This window comes from Aptenodytes patagonicus, chromosome 2 (assembly GCF_965638725.1).
Source record: "Aptenodytes patagonicus chromosome 2, bAptPat1.pri.cur, whole genome shotgun sequence".
In the NCBI taxonomy this organism is placed as follows: domain Eukaryota; kingdom Metazoa; phylum Chordata; class Aves; order Sphenisciformes; family Spheniscidae; genus Aptenodytes; species Aptenodytes patagonicus.
The window spans coordinates 22,394,120-22,414,356 of record NC_134950.1 but is presented as its reverse complement, the minus strand read 5'-3'; the positions used below and the strand labels follow the sequence as shown (position 1 = coordinate 22,414,356).

The window sequence follows — 20,237 nt, the reverse complement described above, 5'->3', positions numbered from 1 at the left end:
ACCAGTCTGAGCTCGGAAGCATTTCTGTGTTGCCTACATAGTCATCCCTGTATTTCCAGATATTTCATGGTTATCTCTTAGACTCTGCTTAATTTTTGACCCTGCTATGTTGCTATTCCCTTGCCATAGGTCTTGTGCTTTCTGGGAAAATGGGATAACAGATTTTTTTTTTATTAAACAACATGTAAATTTTATCAAGAAGCCCTTTTTTTAACTAACATAATATTATACAGACTTTGCGGTACAAACAGAGCAAGTCATATTGTTGGCATGTTTATTGGCTGTGGTTCATTGTAGCTCTCCTACTAGAATATCTAGAAAGCAGGTATTTTTAAGCACAAGTTGTCCTTGTTCGTGTCGGAACAATCTAACCTTGCAGATATTCCACAGTAAAACTTATTATATCCCAAAGGAATATTTTTTATCCTTTCTACATAAACATTGAGGTTTTTGTTAACCTCTGCTCAAAGGTTTTGCTCTACTCTAAGGTTCCAGCAATTTTACCAGAGACTGAATGAATGCTGTGGATGCAAGACCACTAAATTTTCTATCTTCCTTAAATAATTTATTTTCAAACAGTAATAGGCTCAGTTTTCAGATTATTACCTTAATTAGAAAGATATTTAGGAAAACTTAGGGCATTTTTATATTCTCACTCCCCCGTTTGCTTTACTACAGTCAGAAGACAGGAAGGATATGTAGCCAGAGTGGTGTGAAGTATTGGAACCAGAGAGGCTGTGATCCTCAGAAGTCCCTTGTTCCTACTTACTGTACTTTCAGTCTTAGGTTAGTTAGCTTTCTGTATGTGCTTAGTAGTCACTAAGGCTTTCAGATTGCCTGTCCTCCCAAAGGGAAGGACTTTCATATTCCTGTTGGTCAGTTAAATTAGAAATGTATCAACCTAACTTTTGAGTTCAATAACAAAGGGAGGAAAAAAGGGGGTTTGATGGATATATGTCTAGAGTGCCCAGTATGGCGCCATTTTGAAACTGAAATCTTTGTATTGTCCTGGAAAAAGGTATGGAGTTTTGCAGAAGTTTTACCAGGTGCTTGAACATCAGTGGGATTCTTGTGAAATACCTGGATTTACAATTTTACGATTTCATAAACTTCTCTTTTGACAACTTGTAAAACTATGGTCTTTACGGTTCAGTGAATGAATCTACTTCCCTCACCTGAGTTTTTGATGTACCTTTAGTTCCTTTAGGATCTTTTAGCTTTTAGATTTCTGCTGACAATTCTACACCTTAGTTGCATTTTAATTCAGACTGGCTGTGTGGGTGGGAAAGTTTGATGTTCTTTTGGTTTTGAAATATTTATTTATTGCCTTTCTTTTTTGTGCTGCTGTCACTGTGTTTGCAAGTCTTTTGATTTATCCTTGTCTTGTCTTATCATCCACATCCTTCTCTCGCTTAAGGTTCTTCTATTCATTTGCAGACTCATCACAATGTTGGTTTAAATATATGCCTTCTTTGCATGAAGCCATTTGTCTCTCCTTGTTTTCTTTCTTCTTACTTACCCCAGTTCTTTCATTTTGTATTTTCAGGTTTTATTTAACATGACACTTCACTTTGCTCTTTTTCCTTCTGCCATATAAGTACTGTATCACATCAAGTATGTTTGCTTACATCTGTCAGATACTCTCAGTGATCCTTTCCATAAAATGAATGCTTATTCAAAGTACTGGACCTGTGAAATAAACTCCAGAAACCTTTAAGAAGAGTAAGAATTCTCTTTCGGTTCATCCTTAATTTACTTTTATTCCAAACAGTGGACTAGATGACCTTTAAAGTTCCCTTCCAACCCAAACCATTCTATGATTCTATGATTCTGTGATTCTGTGATTCTATGAAATCCATGGACCTTCCTTGATCTCATTATGTATTTGTTTATAGTTCATTGAAAGATATATGCTGTCTGGCTACCACGTTCCTGATCGAAGCTGAGATTTTCTCTTTTTCCACAACACCTTTTTATATAGCTTCTCTGGTATTGGTCCCATAAGGTCGACTGACTTCATCTTTGGATAAGCTGGTGATAGGTAGAAATCCAACAGTGGAAGATCTTTCTTAATGTACATCTGTAAGCAAGATTGTGTTACACCATATTTGCTGAAACAGAGAGAACTTTATAAGCTACAGTTCCTTGTGTCATCATCTATTTTTAATATATCTGCAGTTGCTGTTTGTCACTGCTGCGGTACTTTTGATTCACTAATTTAATTTCCTGATGATAAAATGCTTAAATTATGCCTATCTGCCATACTGTTCTTTTCTTTAATTTTTACAAAAAGTTCAAACATCTCTGGGAAAAATTATTCATAAAAGCTATCACTTCTGGTGTCTTGGATCTTACCCTCCTTAAACAAACTTATTAAACTTCAGCCTTATAAAAGAGAGTGTTGTTTCTGTCAACTGGAAAGGCTTTTAAGAAAATGATGCTAAACCAATTGAAAAACTTCAATGTCTTTTTTTTCCGGCTATGTGTGTATTCTGCACCAGCTACTGTCAGAAAGTGTTATAACATATGTATTTAAAGAAGTATGCAAAAGTGATTTTTGACAAGATTTAAAAATAGCTCTCTTCATATACAATATACACTCATTTCATCTTGGGATCAAAAGCACTAGAACAGAATCTCTATTATATCTCACCTCTGCTGGATTTAATCTTAGCACAGGATAGCAGAAGCAGAGGCACTAGCAGTTCTGGTTTTGTCTTTTAGATTGCTTGTACATAGCCTTCAAACCATTTAAAGCATTCATTTGGCTGTCCTGAACAATAAACTTTGGCCCTCATAAAGTTGTCTGTCATCAGCAATTCTATGTGGGAGCACATCAGCATCTTCACATGCCCCGTAGAATGCTCTTATGTGCTTATTGATAAAAGCAATACAGTATTTTTATATTGATTTTAGAAAAATTCCGGAGCACTTTACAAAACACCATTTAAATTATCATAATACTAAATACAATTCAATGATAAGCAAGGTGGTTTTTTTTTTTTCTTTCTATTGACCAAAGTTGAATAGGCATTACAGTTAACGAAGTTCAATGAATATGGACTATAATTTCTAAACAGTTTTCTCCCCAGGTACTTCCTCATAGTGTATGTTGAACCTGCTGTAACCTACTGAATACAAGTAACCTACCGAGTCTGACTTTATGAACAAAGAGACATGTAAAGTCAAGACCATTTAATCATAAGGAGTCTCACCTATCATTGTTGTAAGACTTAAGTATTAAGTGAGATGTTAGTGCTTAAAATTCGGTTCTACACCAATATCTCATCTGCACGACATCATTTTATGAAACACTTGTAATCTGAGATATGTTTAAACAGACAAATCCTGGAAGAATTTAAGGCAGTGAATTCTGCATAAACTGCATTGCAAGTGTCTGTAGAGAAGAGCTTTTCCAAGTAAAAGAATGCAGTCTCCAGCCTTGAGAAGAAAAACATTTATAAGTTTTATAAGTGATGTTTTTCTCATTATGCAAAAGATAGCAAGACATTTCAGGAGCAAATAAGAATACAAATAAGATATTTATTCAGAGGATAGTTAGAGCCAAGTAGATTAGACAAAATAGTAACCACCAGTAAAGAAATTCTTATTGAACTTACAAAAATGATTTTATTTTTGAAGAAGAATGAAAAGCAATTATTCATTTGTGCTTCATTTCTCAAAACACCTGAGGAGTCCTTTGTTCAAAAGAATTCTTTCACTGTCATGTTGCAGCCCTGCCTGTAGAGGAAACAAAAGTCCTTCTCTCTACTTGCTGATAACGTGAACTGAATTTTTATACCTGGATCCTGTTGATGATTGCTGCTTAAAGCAGATACAGAACACAAAAATACTTTGATTACAGCTTGAAATCAACTGCCTATTGAAAGACATCTTACAGCATTAGTACATAGAGTAGATGACTTCTACCCCTACTAAAATAAAGGATTTCATTGTAGATCACCAGCTAGCCCTAAATGAGAGTCTGTAGTGCCCCAAAAGCTCAATAGCTACAGACATAAACATTGACAAGCTTTTTCTTTTATTATATGTTGATACCCATTCCCCTGCTCTAAAATCTGTTCTTTGTGGGTTCTTCCTTGAGTAAAAAATAGCTTAGTGTCTATGTGTCTTGAAAATTCCCCCCAAAATCGGAAGTGAAATTCAAGAAATGTTGAAATAGTCCTTATGCTGACCCCTTAGGTGAAGGGGTCTTTAACCATTTTCCTTGCTTTTAAACAAATGAGGTGTATATTATTTACAACTTTATGCCTACAGTTCTTAATACAGGAATTTTTATTATCATTCTTCAAGCTTTTCCTTGTATTTTTTGTTTCATTTTTAATGTATCAAAGGCAAATTTTAGTAATACTTTTACTATTTTCAAAAAAATTTCTGTAGTATCATTTCCTCAGCTGACAAAACATCTTTCTCTTCAAACATCCAAATTCTCTCAATTAATGCATTTTTTTTAAAACTAGTTTTATATTTTTTAAATATAAGCTGTATCACTCCACTTTGAAAGTAAAGATGTAATTAAAGTCAAATTTTATTTTCAGATTATCAGTAATTATCAGTAGCATTCTCTTCTTTGAGTAAAGTTAAGCAAATATGAACTCAGCATGTTAGTTCATGTTCTACCACAGTCCTAGTATCTACAGAGTGACAAAGGCATCTAATAGATAATGGAAAGCTGCAAGGAAGTTGCATTCCTATCAGAGACTCTCTTGATGGATACTTCTCACATAAGGGAAAGCCTAGTTGGGATGAGTTACAAATGTGGTGACGAGCACTTCTAAGAAGGAAATGCTTTGTGAAAGGACTGATAAATTCCAGTCGATGCTGTCAAGAGGAGGCTAATTTGGGGGACTTGCGGGACAGCAGAAAATATACATGGATGAGTACTTAAATAAGAAGAAACATTATCTGTAGAGTAACTGTGGTTTTTTCAAGCTTTGTATGACATACTGGGTGTAGGGACAGCACTGAAAATTCAGCAAGCGCTGGTTTATTACTGTGTAGGAACGCTCTTCATATGCATTAATGATCAAAAGAATTGCCTCAAGCGTAATGGGCCCGTACATACCATTAGTGCAGTAGAGCTAAAAACACCTCTTGAGGAACTGAGTTACTATGCAGCAAGTAACCAGTTGTTCCTACTGTAATGTTTTCTGGTTCCTTTCACTATATATTCATTCTTCCCATATTTGTAGAATAGTATTTTGATCCAAAAAAAATCCCTAAACCCACACATAATGTATCTTCAATTTATAGAGTATTCAGATATTAATAATTCAATTTATTTGATCAGTTACTGTCAGCACTTTTTCAGAGGACATCCAAATTCTGCATTTAGATGTTCAACTCACCATAGAAGCTGAGCATATTTGTATAAAAGAACTGAACTGTCTCCAAAGTGCCCATGTGTGAAATCTTGGTATGTTAAGCATTTCTGGCAATTTGATTATATAATTGTTTTTAATTAGTGCTTGTTCTAAGCCCAACCGCAGTGAGTGTTAAAAATTAAGTATCTGATAAAGAGAAAGCTTGACTCCTCAATCAAGTACAGATGTTAAAGTGGAGAAAATGCCACTTCACATCAGTACCTGAAACAAGTCAATTATTTTGCCTGTGATGAACGGCAATTCTAATATTGCTTTTCTAGAACAATTTTCATACAAAGAGTTTCTCTCGAGTCAATCAAGCAGCAAGACATATAAATTAAAAGCTTCATTAGTACTTTTCAGTTGATTTTTTTTAGGGTTATTTTAGTGCTGTTGATGTGAACCTCATATTTGGAGGTTTGTGATTTTCTGTAATTTTGTGCCTGAAAGCTGCAGGATTTGATAATAATTCGTTAATATTAGTATTACTGAACACGTACCCTGCATAGAGTAATATTAGCACAGTACAGCCGTACTCTGTGGATGAATACTTTAAGTCAAATGTATTAATATTCTCTCTTAAAACAGATAAAATTAAAACTTCATCTCAGAGGAAACTATATTTAGTGTGCCTTGTAAAATCCCTCATTTGATGTGTATCATAGTTTTTAATGAAACCCTCCCATGAAAAGAAGGTGGTGGTGGCGTTGCAGATATCTTTGTCATGTGCCCGTCTTTTAAGTGTCCGCAGCTCACAGTTGTTTATCACTGATTATCTCTATACTGATTATCAGGTTCTGTGTGCTCTGTACATTGATTTAAGAGGCTTGCCGTAGTTATAGAGCCTTTGATTCTATGGTAATGACTTACTATTTATAGCTGCAATCAGATTCCAATGTTTATCCTATTTTTACTACTGCTATAAATAACTATCTGCTTTGCTCAATAGCATCTCCTTGGTCAAGTTGCACTTATGACCTGTTTTTACTGTCTATAATTTCTTTCCACAAGAAAATATTTTTACTTTCTTTCTCTAACCTTATTTCCAGGACATGGAATATTTTTGAAACTGGAAGTTAAATCATACCTTTTTCAATTGAGAACGTCACCATAATTTTTGGAATGTCACTTGTCTTGAGAGAGACATGAATGTTTCAACTCCTGGGCAAGCAAAGCCAGTTACATTCTAGAGAGAATTAAGTTCTCAAGTTAGGAGTACCAAAGTTACCTCTTCATATCTGTCGTGGTTTAATTTCAGTCGGCAACTAAGCACCATGCAGCTGCTCGCTCACTCCCCCCCACCCAGTGGGATGGGGGAGAGATTTGGAAGAGCACAAGTTAGAAAAACTCGTGGGTTGAGATAAAAACAGTTTAATAATTGAAATAAAATGATAATAATAATATGATAATAATAATACACAAAACAAGTGATGCACAGTACAATTGCTCACCACCCGCCGACCGATGCCCAGCCAGTCCCCGAGCAGCGGCCCCCCCGGCCAGCTTTCCCCAGTTTATGTACTGAGCATGATGTCACATGGTATGGAATGTCCCTTTGGCCAGTTTGGCTGTGCCCCCTCCCAGCTTCTTGTGCACCTCCAGCCTTCTCAGTCAGTAGAGCATGGGAAGCTGAAAAGTCCTTGACTAGTGTAAGCATTACCTAGCAACAACTAAAACATCGGTGCGTTATCAACTTTGTTCTCATCCTAAATCCAAAACACTGTACCAGCTACTAGGAAGGAAATTAACTCTATCCCTGCCGAAACCAGGACAATATCCCATGGTCAATCAGTCATCACTAGCAGCTTTAAAGTCTGTTTGGGGTTTAGAAGAACTCCAGTGTTGATTGCTAAACATATTTATTACAGTGTTGGCCACTTCTGGGGTGTATCGTGCTAGGCATGTTGTTAAGCCTCCCATGTAAGCTTTGTGTTACTGTCATCTTCCTGAAGCTTTGTAACTGAGGAGCTGACCCATTGCTCTCTCTGCATCTCTTGTGGCTGCAGGGTAATCACAGATTGCTTGTCTTTCCTCTGAAGCTCACATGTCAATGAAAGGCACAAATTTCCTATATACAGAAGTACTTTATTTGATAAATAGTAATTGCAACAAAAGCCATTGAAATTCAATGAAAGAATAGACAAGGGGAAGATGATTGAATCAATTATTTCTGTATCAGCGGAGTCTCAATATACTTCATCTTGTGAAGTTCATTCTTAAACAATTTCTTAGGTACTTTTTATATTCCTGCCGTATCCCACTGTATCCAGGGTGGTTTCTTATACTTTCTAAATTTTGGGTTGAAATCCCATAGCAGTTGAAATCTCAAGGTAGAGTCTAGTATGTGCCATCTTTTTCATCTGGTTCCAGCTGGAGAAAAAAAATCAGTGCATAGGTGGCATAAAGACACGGTGGATCCCACTGGCTGGGTACACATGTGCTGTCTCTGTGATTCAAGCACAGACAACTGTTTCATTCTGGAACAGTAGTGGTCATGCTAAAAAAGAAAAGATATAATTAACTATACTTTTCTTTTAACTATACTACTCTGATCTCTAGGTTCAGAAAGTAAAACAAATATTACACTGGCCCTGAAGCTTGGAAATCTGCATTTAATGTAAAAATAAAATGGTAAATAAAACAATAAACCAATGATATCTTTAATAAAAAACTAATAGTTCAAAAATTTCTCCACTATTATAAATAAGGAGAGCTTGTTTTTAAATAAATATAAAGACTTGAAGACCAATGAATCATTAAACTGTGATATACTGGGACCAAGTGCCTTCAAGACAGATACTGTAACTCCACATTATTTGATCTGCCAAAGCTGGCTTTAGGCAGGCTTGCTTAAGTCCAAAACTGATCAAGAAACTTATTAAGCTCTTACCTTTTGGATCTGAAAATTTTGTACATGATTATACTTTTTTCTCTGAATGTGTTTCTCAGAACTGGCATAGTCTGAGTGACTAGTCAGCTAGCTCCTACATAAGCCTAGCAGTTTTCTTAGATTCCCAGGAAATGAAAAAAAACATTTTTCACCTTATCCCTATTCAAGTCTTTTAAAAAATACTCTAAGATACATTCTGTCAGGAGAAAATCCAGGGCTTTGGATCCTGAGTGAGCGGAAGCATCCTCCTCATGTCCTTGATTTTGGCAACTAAGTTCAAAACCCAGCATCCTCTGTGAGCTGTATCTACATGGCTGTGTTAACAACTTGTAGTTTTTTGGATCATTTTTCTGAAATACCTGATTTTCCTCATGCATTCATACAGTTTAAATATTTTCCTTTACAGCTTAGATTTTGTTCTGGCTGTAAAGTGTTGGAATGATAATGACTATACTCAAGAAACCTGGATCTATCCCTAAACTCCTTTCTCTCCACATAAAACACATGTTAATATTTTCTGGTATTGCAACTTTATAGAATGTACATTTTTATTGAATAAAAGTATTAAATTCTACTGATGTTAACAGAAAGTTGTGTTCTGTGAAAATCTGATATGGTTATTTTCAGTACGAGATAGCATTCTATGTTGCTTTGACTCCTAGCTAGTGAAAATACATAGTGTGAAATAAGGCAGAGAGCTACATTAACTCTACAAAATGAAGGATTACTTTGGAATTAACTCATGTTAGTGGGGTGCCCAGCTGAAACTGCTACTTTTCAATGTGTGACCTGTTGGCAAAAGATAAGTTTATAAATATAGTAGTTTTTGTTTTGAGTGAATTAATTATAAATTTCAAAGTTTATTTTCTGGCAACAAAGCATAGAGAATATTAATCTGTTTCTTCAAACACAGTTTAACGTGTCTAGTTTTGTTGATGCAAAATTATTAGGAGTGCTGATAGTTTCTGCCTTTTGAAATTGTTATAAGGAAGAACTACCAGTGTTAGTTACCAGAAAGCATTGCATGTCTGCTTCTAATTTAATGTAAAACATATTTTGATCGGAATTATACTTGACAATTTAATTAGATACTCATATATTTTGATTTATTGCAACAATAATGTGCAAGTGGTCAACTACAATAACAAGTTAGAGCTGGAGGAGGCTTTTTGTTTCTAACTAATTTATTTGTTTATGTATACAGATTTAATAAATGTAATTATTTTGATTTACTAGTTCTCACTTCTAGGAATTTTTTAGACAGAGTAGGTTTTTGTTTGTGTTTTCTTAACTGAATTCCTTACCCTTCACTATGTTCATTCAGGTAGAATACCTTATGCTATCGCTCATTTCCCTTGTACTTTGGTCTCTGTACATACCAAATATTGTATAAAACTGCTGATTTAAATGTTAGATTTTTTTTAAAGGATTTTCCCATTTCTTCATATTACTGCTCTTCATTATGCTCCATCTCCATTTGTAGCATCTCCAAATGCTACAAATGCTCTGTGTATGCAGAATACTAGCTCTGCATTTTTTATATCTATAGATATGAATTATTAGGATAATAATAGACAGTATTCTGTCATGTGTACTTGTACAGTAAATCATGTTTTTTATTTCATTATATATAAGTTCATAATAACTTGCTATTCACTTATGTGTGTGGCGGGTTGACCCTGGCTGGACGCCAGGTGCCCACCAAAGCCGCTCTATCACTCGCCCTCCTCAGCTGGACAGGGGAGAGAAAATATAATGAAAGGCTTGTGGGTCAAGATAAGGACAGGGGCATCACTCACCAATTACTGTCACGGGCAAAACAGACTCAACTCTGGGAAATTAATTTAGTTTATTACCAATCAAATCAGAGTAGGGTAATGAGAAATAAAACCAAATCTTAAAACACCTTCCTCCCACCCCTCCCTTCTTCCCGGGCTCAACTTCACTCCTGATTTTCTCTACCTCCTCCACCTGAGCAGCTCAGGGGGACAGGGAATGGGGGTTGTGGTCAGTTCATCACAGGTTGTCTCTGCCTCTCCTTCCTCCTCCAGGGGAGGACTCCTCACACTCTTGCCCTGCTCCAGCGTGGGGTCCCTCCCATGGGAGACAGTCCTCCACAAACTTTTCCAACGTGAGTCCTTCCCATGGGCTGAAGTTCTTCACGAACTGCTCCAGCATGGGTCCTTTTCGCGCGGTGCAGTCCTTCAGGAACAGACTGCTCCAGCATGGGTCCCCCTCTGTATGCAGAGCTAGTATTCTGCATACAGAATGGGGTCACAAGTCCTGCCAGCAAACCTGCTCCAGTGTGGGCTCCTCTCTCCATGGGGTTACAGGTCCTGCCAGGAACCTGCTCCAGCACAGGCTTCCCACGGGGTCACAGCCTCCCTTCAGGCATCCACCTGCTCCGGCATGGGGTCCTCCACGGGCTGCAGGTGGATATCTGCTCCACCATGGACCTCCATGGGCTGCAGGGGGACAGCCTGCCTTACCATGGTCTTCACCATGGGCTGCAGGGGAAGCTCTGCTCTGGTGCCTGGAACACCTCCTCCCCCTCCTTCTTCACTGACCTTGGTGTCTGCAGAGCTGTTTCTCTCACACATTCTTACTCCTCTCTCCGACTGCTGTTCTGCCGCAGGTTGGTTTTTTTTTTCCTTCTTAAATATGTTATCACAGAGGCGCTGTGATCTTCCTGGAGATAACTTTCTATTTTCCCCAAAGGTATCAACTTGGCTTTTAAAGATTAAAACATTTCTGCCACTTTAAGACTATCTTTAGAAATTTGTTTATTTCTTGTTGCTCTTTACAATACTTTTCAAATAATATAATCAGCAAAAATAACTGATAAGCCATTTTCCAGATTTTTCATTTTTTTAATGAAAATATTAAACATTGTCAGAATAAGTTGTTCACTGTGAAATTAGAAAAGATGTGGTTTGCATTGTAAGGATGCTCTTTGCAATTAATCACCTATTGTCATAGTAAAAAACCAAGCCTTTCTAAATTATCTCAATTTCAATTGGGTTTCTCTGAAGAAAATACGGATTTGGGGTATTGTTTTATTTCAGTATATGGTGTGATATCATAGCATAATAACTGCTGGTTGTTTCAGTACATTTCTTACTCTGTACACAATGCCTTTTAATCAGTTCAGTGAAACATATCTTGTTGTCTTAGTGATATATATCATAAATTAAAATCAGTACAATATAAAAAATAACACTTAAGAATAGAGAAAATAACTTCTAGTCTATCCAAAAACAGTCTGCAGAGCTCTCACTTGTGGTCTTAAATCTCAGAATTGCTTATAGCTCTTTTGATCTCTGGGGTAGCAGGTAGTGGCCTACAAAGCTCCTCACAGGTCTCTTGTATTCCCTTGGTTGCCTGTTTCTTACCTGTAGAATTTTTCTTTCGGTGACATCTTGACCAGAGTCTTCAAAGAACCTGCAAAATGATTCTCTTCATTTTTCTGCCTCTCTGTGCTCTGCAGTGCAATTCCACCTTCCAGGCAAATTAAAATAAATATCTTGTATGTCCTTTCCCTGCTTTCTCTAGAAATGCTGGTTTTATCAATAAGGAGTAGGTCTCTGTGCATTAGTTTTGTATTGAGGGTAGTATTTGTTTAGTGTATAAAACTGGCAAATATCTCATGGATTTGGTTAATTAAGAAATTTGTTCTTGCTTTTGACATTTTTTATTTTAACATTATTGAGCTTTCAGCTGTTACTTTAGCTCTTTCTCTTTTGGTTAAAGAATTGGAGAATTGCAGAGTCTATTGATTTCCAGACTGGCTTGCAAAAACTTTATTCAGACATCTATACTTTACTGGTTAATGAACAGCACTCTGTTTCAAACACAGATGAAATTCCCCCTGTCTCTCCTTTGGTGATTTCACCCAGAACTGTGTTCCACTGGTCCTTATATGCTTTATCAGTGTGTATGCTAATAAGTGTACTTCATTCACAGGATAAAAGTCTGTGGTTCATTACTGACTCTCAGCTGAGACTACACGTAACATGACTTGATTGCTTTGAAGTGAGGAGAGAGTATCTGATCCTCAACATTGTTATGTTAATGTAATGTAATGATGATGTGCTATTTTTCCTCTTTATGTATACACACACACACAGAGCAGCTTACACCTAAACATAGGAGGAAGTTATTTATGAATTAGAGTGGTTCATAAGTCATAAGTCATGAGTCCCCATCCCTGGAAGTATTTAAAAGACGTGTAGATGAGGCGCTTAGGGCCATGGTTTAGTGGGCATGGTGGTGTTGACTTAATTGTTGGACTTGATGATCTTAGAGGTCTTTTCCAACCTTAGTGATTCTATGATTCTATGATTCTATATATATCCTATATGGTCCTAAGGCCATACAATGAGTATGAATACTCAGTTGGAAGTATCGAACATTCTTGGAACCATAAAATGGACTGAATTAATGAGGTTTTGCTTAGGTGCTTACCGAACATTTTCCAGGAAGAAAACTATGAGCAATCTGGAGTAGAAGACCAAATACTCGGACTCTCAGAAGATTCTGATGGGAAAAGAATTACAGTTTTATGAACCAGAATTTTTCCAGTGCCAGGTGGATCTCTATAAATATTCTTTACTTGGTTACTGTCTTCAGAACAAAAAGTCAGTTATATCAGTTGTCGTAGCCACCAGGAACTGTCTGAAGAGCTATTTCTGCAAAACATTATCATCAGATTAAGATTTGCAATTCTTCCCTTTCTTATCATCGTATATTAATTTGATTCTTACAAAATTTGTGGAAACTTCTTTGAAATTGCTGTGTATCTGGCATCTTTTTTTCACAGAGAGTATTGTACCCTGGGACAGTGAATTCAACTTTTTAAATTAGATGCAGACAGTTACTTTAATACATCCAGCTTTTTAAAAAGATTTTTCTGAAAAGCCTACATAAAATGTCCACGTGGTAGCCTTTTAAGCTATTGTAACTGAGAAGGCTTTTGCTTAGACCATTTATGCCTTCTATTATCCTAATTCAAGATGAGGTCCAGGATGTAAGCAGGTGTCTGCATGGCCTTAGCTCATATATTTGTGAAGGAATCATGTTGTTTAAGTTCAGAACCATGAGTGAAATCTGATGTCATTGTTACTTCAATTGTTTCTGAAATACAAGTCTTTCTTGAACCCAGACTCTGTATTTAACCCCATAGTAGTTTCCTATCCCAAATTTTTAAACTGAACTTTGGATTAGTTTTTAATTGTGGACATTTCTGTTTGAAGTATATTATACACAATCGTTACAATACAATTTTAATTAAAAATGCAATAATCAATTTGTATGTTATTCTAAGGAAAAAAGTCAGTTTTATTACTTTTATTATTAATGCATCATACTGACCACACATAAATGGTAAATTTGGATATTTTGATTATTATAAATCTCGTTTGGTGCATGGCAATTCATTTCTATACTTTTAAAGTATAACTATAGGAACTATAGCTGTACATAAATTAAGCATAAAAACAGGAATCAACTTTACGTGTGTATTTTTTATTACAAAACCAAGAAGACGACATTATAACATTCTTGATCAAATTCCATCTTTTATCATGCTTCTAAGTACTACAGATATGGTAGGAAATTAAAAAGTACAATTTCAGATTCATTGAATATTTGCATTTCTTTTTAGATTATCGACATAATGGGAGAGATCTTCAAAGTTCAACGCTATCAGTGCCAGAACAAGTTATGTCATCTAATCATTGCTCTCGATCAGGGTCCCCTCACCGTGGAGATAGTATAGGACGGACTAGATCGTGGTCTCCCAGTGTCCCTCCCCCACAAAGGTAAACTGTTATTTAACTATGCAGGTATATAAATTTAAGTGGTATTGATCCTGTAACAATAATGGAAAGAATCTCCAGACTTTCAAAATGGCAATGAATTAGTTAGATCTTATGAAACTATGTAAAGCCAATAATGTTTTTTCTTACATTATACTGATGTGCAAAAATTCACCTAATTTTGTCTTATTTTTTATCAAAAATCAGCACATTCTAATCTAAGGACAGAAAAATATTTCTCCAGGTTTTAATTTTCAAGAGCTATTTAAGAGGTGCCATGTTTTATAGCACGTGATGGTTTGACATTTTCTTAGTGTTCATTTGTCAGCAGCTGTTTCCAACCCTTTTGTTTGTGTTGAATTAAGGTTCTGGGAGAGCTGTACTTCCTGCCCATAGAAGCTTGCTTTCTACTATTTTTTTCAAACTTTTAAAGCATCAAGAATAAATTGACACACATACAATTTTATACTGAAAAATGTCAACTCCTGATCTTAGAAGGCCTCTGATAACTATTTATCTTGTGAAACACAGATCAGAACATTTCTTCTAAAAGCTAGCCATTTTGGATAATTACTACTACTTGATTGAATATAATGTTTAAGCCAGAATTAAGAATCTTCCTGCATGAATGAGCTTCTTAAGAGGAAGTAGAAGGATAGATGTAAAGGGGAATGAAGCCTGTTTTCCAGCATTTTTGTCACTATCTATGGGTAGGTTTCCAGCTGGTGTAATTCAGCTGGAATAAAAGGGGAAGTTATTTTCTTTGCCCATAATGTTCCCAATTCCCATTTAATACTGAAGATCTGGTATCCAATATTTCCTGTCAGGTACATGTGTCTTTCTCTTTCTTCTACAGCCATTCTGATTCTCTTGTGTTCTGCTTTCTTTTCTGTTACCTTTGTTCTTTTTGTTAGCTTAAAATTCTCTTGACTTCATATTCTCTTACTTATGTGTTTACTTACCATTTCCTCTAACAGATACAGACTAAATGATATCCTTTTGCATTAGTGTATTAGGATCCCAAATTATCCCATATCATCACAGACAGCTAACAGGCAGAAACTGTAAGTTTCTACTCGAAATCTAAAACCGTATGTAAACACAGCCTGACTTTAAATGAGACATAAACAGTAGACACAGAGGGGCCTATTCTGATTTCTACTATACTGATTTCAGTCTAAGTAATTGCCTATGCTAAAACTCCTGGGGTTATTTGTCTTGGATATAGACATAAATGTGAGGAAAATATCTTTCTGTATGTGTGTTTGTGTTTTTGTGTGTGCATGCATGCTGTGTGCATTTTGGGCAGAACTTTTACCCAAGCTAGTAATTAACACTTGTCTAACACCATTGAAAAACCCTCTTTTCATTTTCTTGTAGTTTTGCATTTCTTTACATGTATGAAACGTTTCTTGTTTCCTGATTTTCCTAAAGCTAAATTTTTAAAAATAACTTTGAACTTACAGAGAAAAATGTTTCAGCTGTTTCCTACAATGTCACAATCAAATGCATTATCTATGTAATACTTCCGTGCCCACACACCAAAACATTTCTTTGAGGACTTGTTGAGCCCAGAGAATTGGGTTGCCAGAACTTGAGAGCTTGTAGAAAAGAAGCATAATCCGTGGGTTACAGAAATGTCTTTTTTAATTCTAATGAAAATCCAGGTGTACTCGGCAAAGCTATAAGCATTATTGTGTGCTGCTATAGACATGTTCTAACTGCAGTAAGCCTGCTGCACACCCAGAGATCTCCCAATTACTGATTGATGCCTCTGCAGGCAGGAACTCTTGGGTTGTAGAAGTGCAAGTTGCTGTTATATCTTAGAAGCCATTTTGCAGTCCTCAGTCCTTCTACTGGATTTTGTTAATAAACTCCACCAAAGCCACATTGCGTAGTAGCTGACAAGAAATTGTTGCTGCTCTTGTAATGTTTTCAGCTAATATATTTAACGGACTGTTATTCTCTCTGTAGATAAGAATGGAGTTTAGACTGTGGCAGGCACTGAACAACATCATGTTTAGCTTTGGGCACTGAACAACATCATGTTTAGCTTTATCTAAGACAGTGCATTTGAAAAAGCAAGATGAAGGTGACTATAGAAAGTGGCTAGGCTGAAATGGCATGGTAAATCTAGTAGGATGCTCATTATTCTCTACCGTCACCACCTGCAATTACACCTTTTCACATGCTTACCTATTATCTGGTTTCTCCGTACACATTCTGTCAACTGCAAGAAAGTTCCAAAGGAGTGAAGACATATGTTGTGAAAGCAACTTTTCTTACAGAACAAGTTTCATTGGAGAAAGTATGTCATTTTCTGTTAAACAGTAAATCTGGCTGACAAAGGCATCCTTAGCAGACTGAAACAGAACTGAAATAGTAGTAACACTTGAAGTAGAAGAAATACAGTTGTGTAGGATGTTAAAAAGCAGCATGAAGTCAGAATCTGATATAACACAGAAATTTAAAGAAGAAATTATATATTTAGAACGATAAGCCAATAACACAATCTTATTGAAAGTGATTTGAGCAGACAGGATGGTACTGAGTTTTCAGGACTAAAGTCCTGAGTTTAGGCAGGCGTTTTGATTGTGTGGGCAGACAGTAAAGGTCAGATCTTTGGGAAGTTTTGCAAAGAAATGACAGCTTGAGAAAGTTTAAATATTTAAGTCAAAAGAAGAGATGAGTAAAAGAAGACGATAATACTATAGACAGAAAAAAACCCAAGATTTTTTTTTTTTTTGAAACCTGAATGAAAAGAGAGACCCTGAGGAAACGGGTCAGACAGAAACTAGAATTCAGAAAGGAGGAATGAGAATTGGTTGTTGGTAAAAGTAAAAAAGTTAACAAAGAACAGCAGAGGAGCCCTGTCAATGTCTGTTTTAGAGTACAAATATACATTAAAGAGTCCAATGGCAGGGTAAAGGCTATACTGGATTTTCTATCATTTTGGTATAAATAAGGGTGTTAAAACACGTACAGAGAAGAAGTTGCAGGAAAGAGTTGTAGAGTAGAAGGTAGAAGAATTATACTCACTTTTAATATGGCAAATATAAAGTTTACTAGCCAGAGTAAACTTTATATTTGGCTTCATGAAAGCCAGAGTGGAGAAATGCTTTATGAGAAATGAAGTAGAGCTGAAGGCAAAAGTTTATGTGTAGTGCAACATCTTCACAGCACTTATATGCAGAAATAAACAACAGTATGACAGCAGCAGTGAAGGATACACATACAGGTTAACACTAATCAGGGACTGGCAAATGACAAAGGATAAGGATGACAGGTACCAAAAGGGCAGACAAAGTGACAAGGAAGGACACAGGAACTAAATTGGGATAAAAATGAAAAAAAAAAATGAGGCCCACATTAGGGAAGGCTGCAGGAAAGGACAGGAGGCAGAAGAATTTATTGGTCTAAAGTTTGAATTTGTGTGGAGGGAAGCGTACCTAATTAAACACTCCTGTCTTTTTCAGATTCTATTCTAGTGAGATTACAGAATAAGCTTTCCAGTGCAAAACAAGCATCTGTTGTTTAATTCAGATGACAATTTTCAGCAGACTGCACTCCACCATAACAGCCAGAAGTCCTCATTGTGTCTTACTACAGTTTACATCTTTATAATATAGCCAAACTCAAGAGCTCATGGAAAATTCATTACCGTGTATGTTTCAGCTAGAAAGGAAATTTTTCTTGAAGGTCCTAGTCTGGAAAGACTAATGAAATTTTGTCTAAAATTAACCTTTTTAATTAAAATAAAAAATGTTATCCTCTCATTTCCAGAACAAACAAACATTGAAACAAAAGAAAAAAACACCTCTCTCTAAGCATAGACTTAGCACCCTTTCCTGTAGGAGAAAATTTTTTTACCATGAGATTTCAAATTATGTGAGAGTACAAAAGACAAGAGACAGATCAGCTAATACTTCTCTACCACCATGTTTGCTAGTAATTGTCTGTACAAACCAGTGAGGGGATATGGTCCAGGTGGACCCAGAACTCAGAATCTGATGTCTTTTATCCTTAGTCGGAATGTGGATCAGGGACCACGAGGGACTCGATCTACTCCTGTGCATTACAATACCCTGAACCGAATGGATAGACACCGTGTTATAGATGACCACTACTCCCCGGACAGAGAGAGGTAAATATCTGACTGGAATTAGAAACAGCTGTAGCCTACACTCATCAACGTGAATTACTTCAGCATGGTAGCTCACTAAAGTAAATACCAAAATTACTTACCTAATCCCACAGATGAACATTTCACTACTCATTTATCCACTGGTTACATGATATACATTAAAAAATATACCATGCACACAAGGCTGACAAAACTATCAAGTCAGTGTATCTTTGCCAAGAGGGAATCTGAAAAATCTATGAGAAATTGTACAATATAAAAGACAAAAAGCTTAGTTGTCCTTTTTTATAAAAATATTTTTATGTACTCTATTAATAAATTCTTTAAGTGCTGAATATCTTTAAAAAAATCTAACAGTAGATTTGGTCATTTTTGCTGCTGAATAAAGAGGCATAAAAATGCATAATTTCAGCTCAGTATAAATGTAATGCTCCCATTGGATACAGTGCAATTCACAGACATAACGAAAGTATATTCTAGCACTGTGTTTGTCTTTTCTCAACTTTATGAGCTTTTTTTTGGGGGGGAGGGGGGGAAAGGTTATGGAAATGTGTGTTAGAATGAAATAAGGGTCTTTGTGTTTAGAGGCACATCCTACCATGACTAATGTTTTGCCTAAGGGAAATTCCCAAAGAGTGAGCAGAGCTGTAGCAATCTCTATGAATTTTGATTATGTAAAAAAGAATTGCAGGCAATAGTTGGCTAATGTAGTTAATTTCGCTGAATTAATTTTGGTAGTGCCTTTGTGACATTAAAAAAAAATATTGATAAGATCTTTCCCACCTCATTGTCCTCAGGTCAGAAAATCAAAAGAAAAAACATTTTTTACCTTTAATTTTGAAAATCTTCCAGCTTCTTATACACCAAGTTGAAAACCCACACATTATAATCAGAGAGGCACGATTGCTAGATGTTGTCCCATTTCATAATTGCATATAGCAAGGAGTAATACAGATACATTTTGTAGTCTTATTGAGTGCTGTGTGACTAGTGTTTGAAGTTAATACTTTTACAGATGATTATTACAGGTTATTCCTCAAGTGACATCAAAGCACATAATTGGTGTTGCTAACTGTAATACAAAGAATTTAAGAAATCAGTGGCTTTTTGTTAGCAATATTGAACAGAAAAGGTGAATATGTCTTAAAAGAACATTAATATGATGGTCAATGATTGTAAGGAATGTAAGACAAAATTCTTCAGAAAAAAAAATTATAATTAGGTAAGTTAGAAAAAAGAGTACCAAAAGCAAAAAAAAAAAAGCATATCTATTCAAGTGATTTGTAATTGACTTTGGCCAAAAGAAGTCAAATGGGCAAAAACATTAAGATATTGAAAAGCAATCATGTATTTATTATCCAGAATGTTAACTGTATTCATAACAAATGTAATAGATCATAGGTGAACCTCTTTTTTGCATTAAACTATTTAATATTTCTATTTAAGTTATAGAAAAGAATGCTATTTAGTTGGCTCATGAGGCTATCAGATTTTCATACAGAAGGCAATAACTTAAGGATTCTGAGTTGTTTCCTTAGAAGAAAAGAACAGAATGCTTTTGGGATAATATTATGTTGATTTTTAGACCAGTTATCCTTGAAATAGGATCTAAACTTGTCCTTAGAGCCTGTATATACCTTATGGAATGCTCCTGGGTTCACTGTGCAAGTTTTCTTGCTGCCTCCCAGATAAATGCACAACAGTGAAAGGTGACTTGAAGTACAGCACCGCAATCTTTCCCCATCACTTCAATCAAATAACCCCTACTTGACTGGTTTGGCTTAGAGAAAGATAATTGGGTTTTTAGAGTGTGTCAGAAAAACAATGTCAGAAAGTTGTTGGTGATGAGATTATTGAATTTTCACATGACCATTCTAGATGAATAGGTATTTGCTTTTTATGTGTGCTCTGACTCTCTGAACACAGGTTTATATGCTAGTGAACATGAAATGATAGAATTCTCGATTCTTGGTGAAGTAAGGAGGGGGGCCAGCAAAACCGCA

The 20,237-nt window shown here is 35.9% G+C and overlaps 1 protein-coding gene across 41 annotated transcripts in view; it reads left to right on the top strand.

Moving 5' to 3' along the window:
• RIMS2 (regulating synaptic membrane exocytosis 2) overlaps nt 1-20,237 on the top strand; it is a 515,547-nt gene that overhangs the window by 321,247 nt on the left and 174,063 nt on the right. For all 41 annotated transcript variants that reach the window (XM_076329271.1, XM_076329285.1, XM_076329287.1 and 38 more), the window contains 2 exons: nt 13,937-14,093; nt 18,118-18,234. In XM_076329271.1, coding sequence (XP_076185386.1) covers nt 13,937-14,093; nt 18,118-18,234 — 274 coding nt within the window. The remainder of the gene's footprint in view (nt 1-13,936; nt 14,094-18,117; nt 18,235-20,237) is intronic.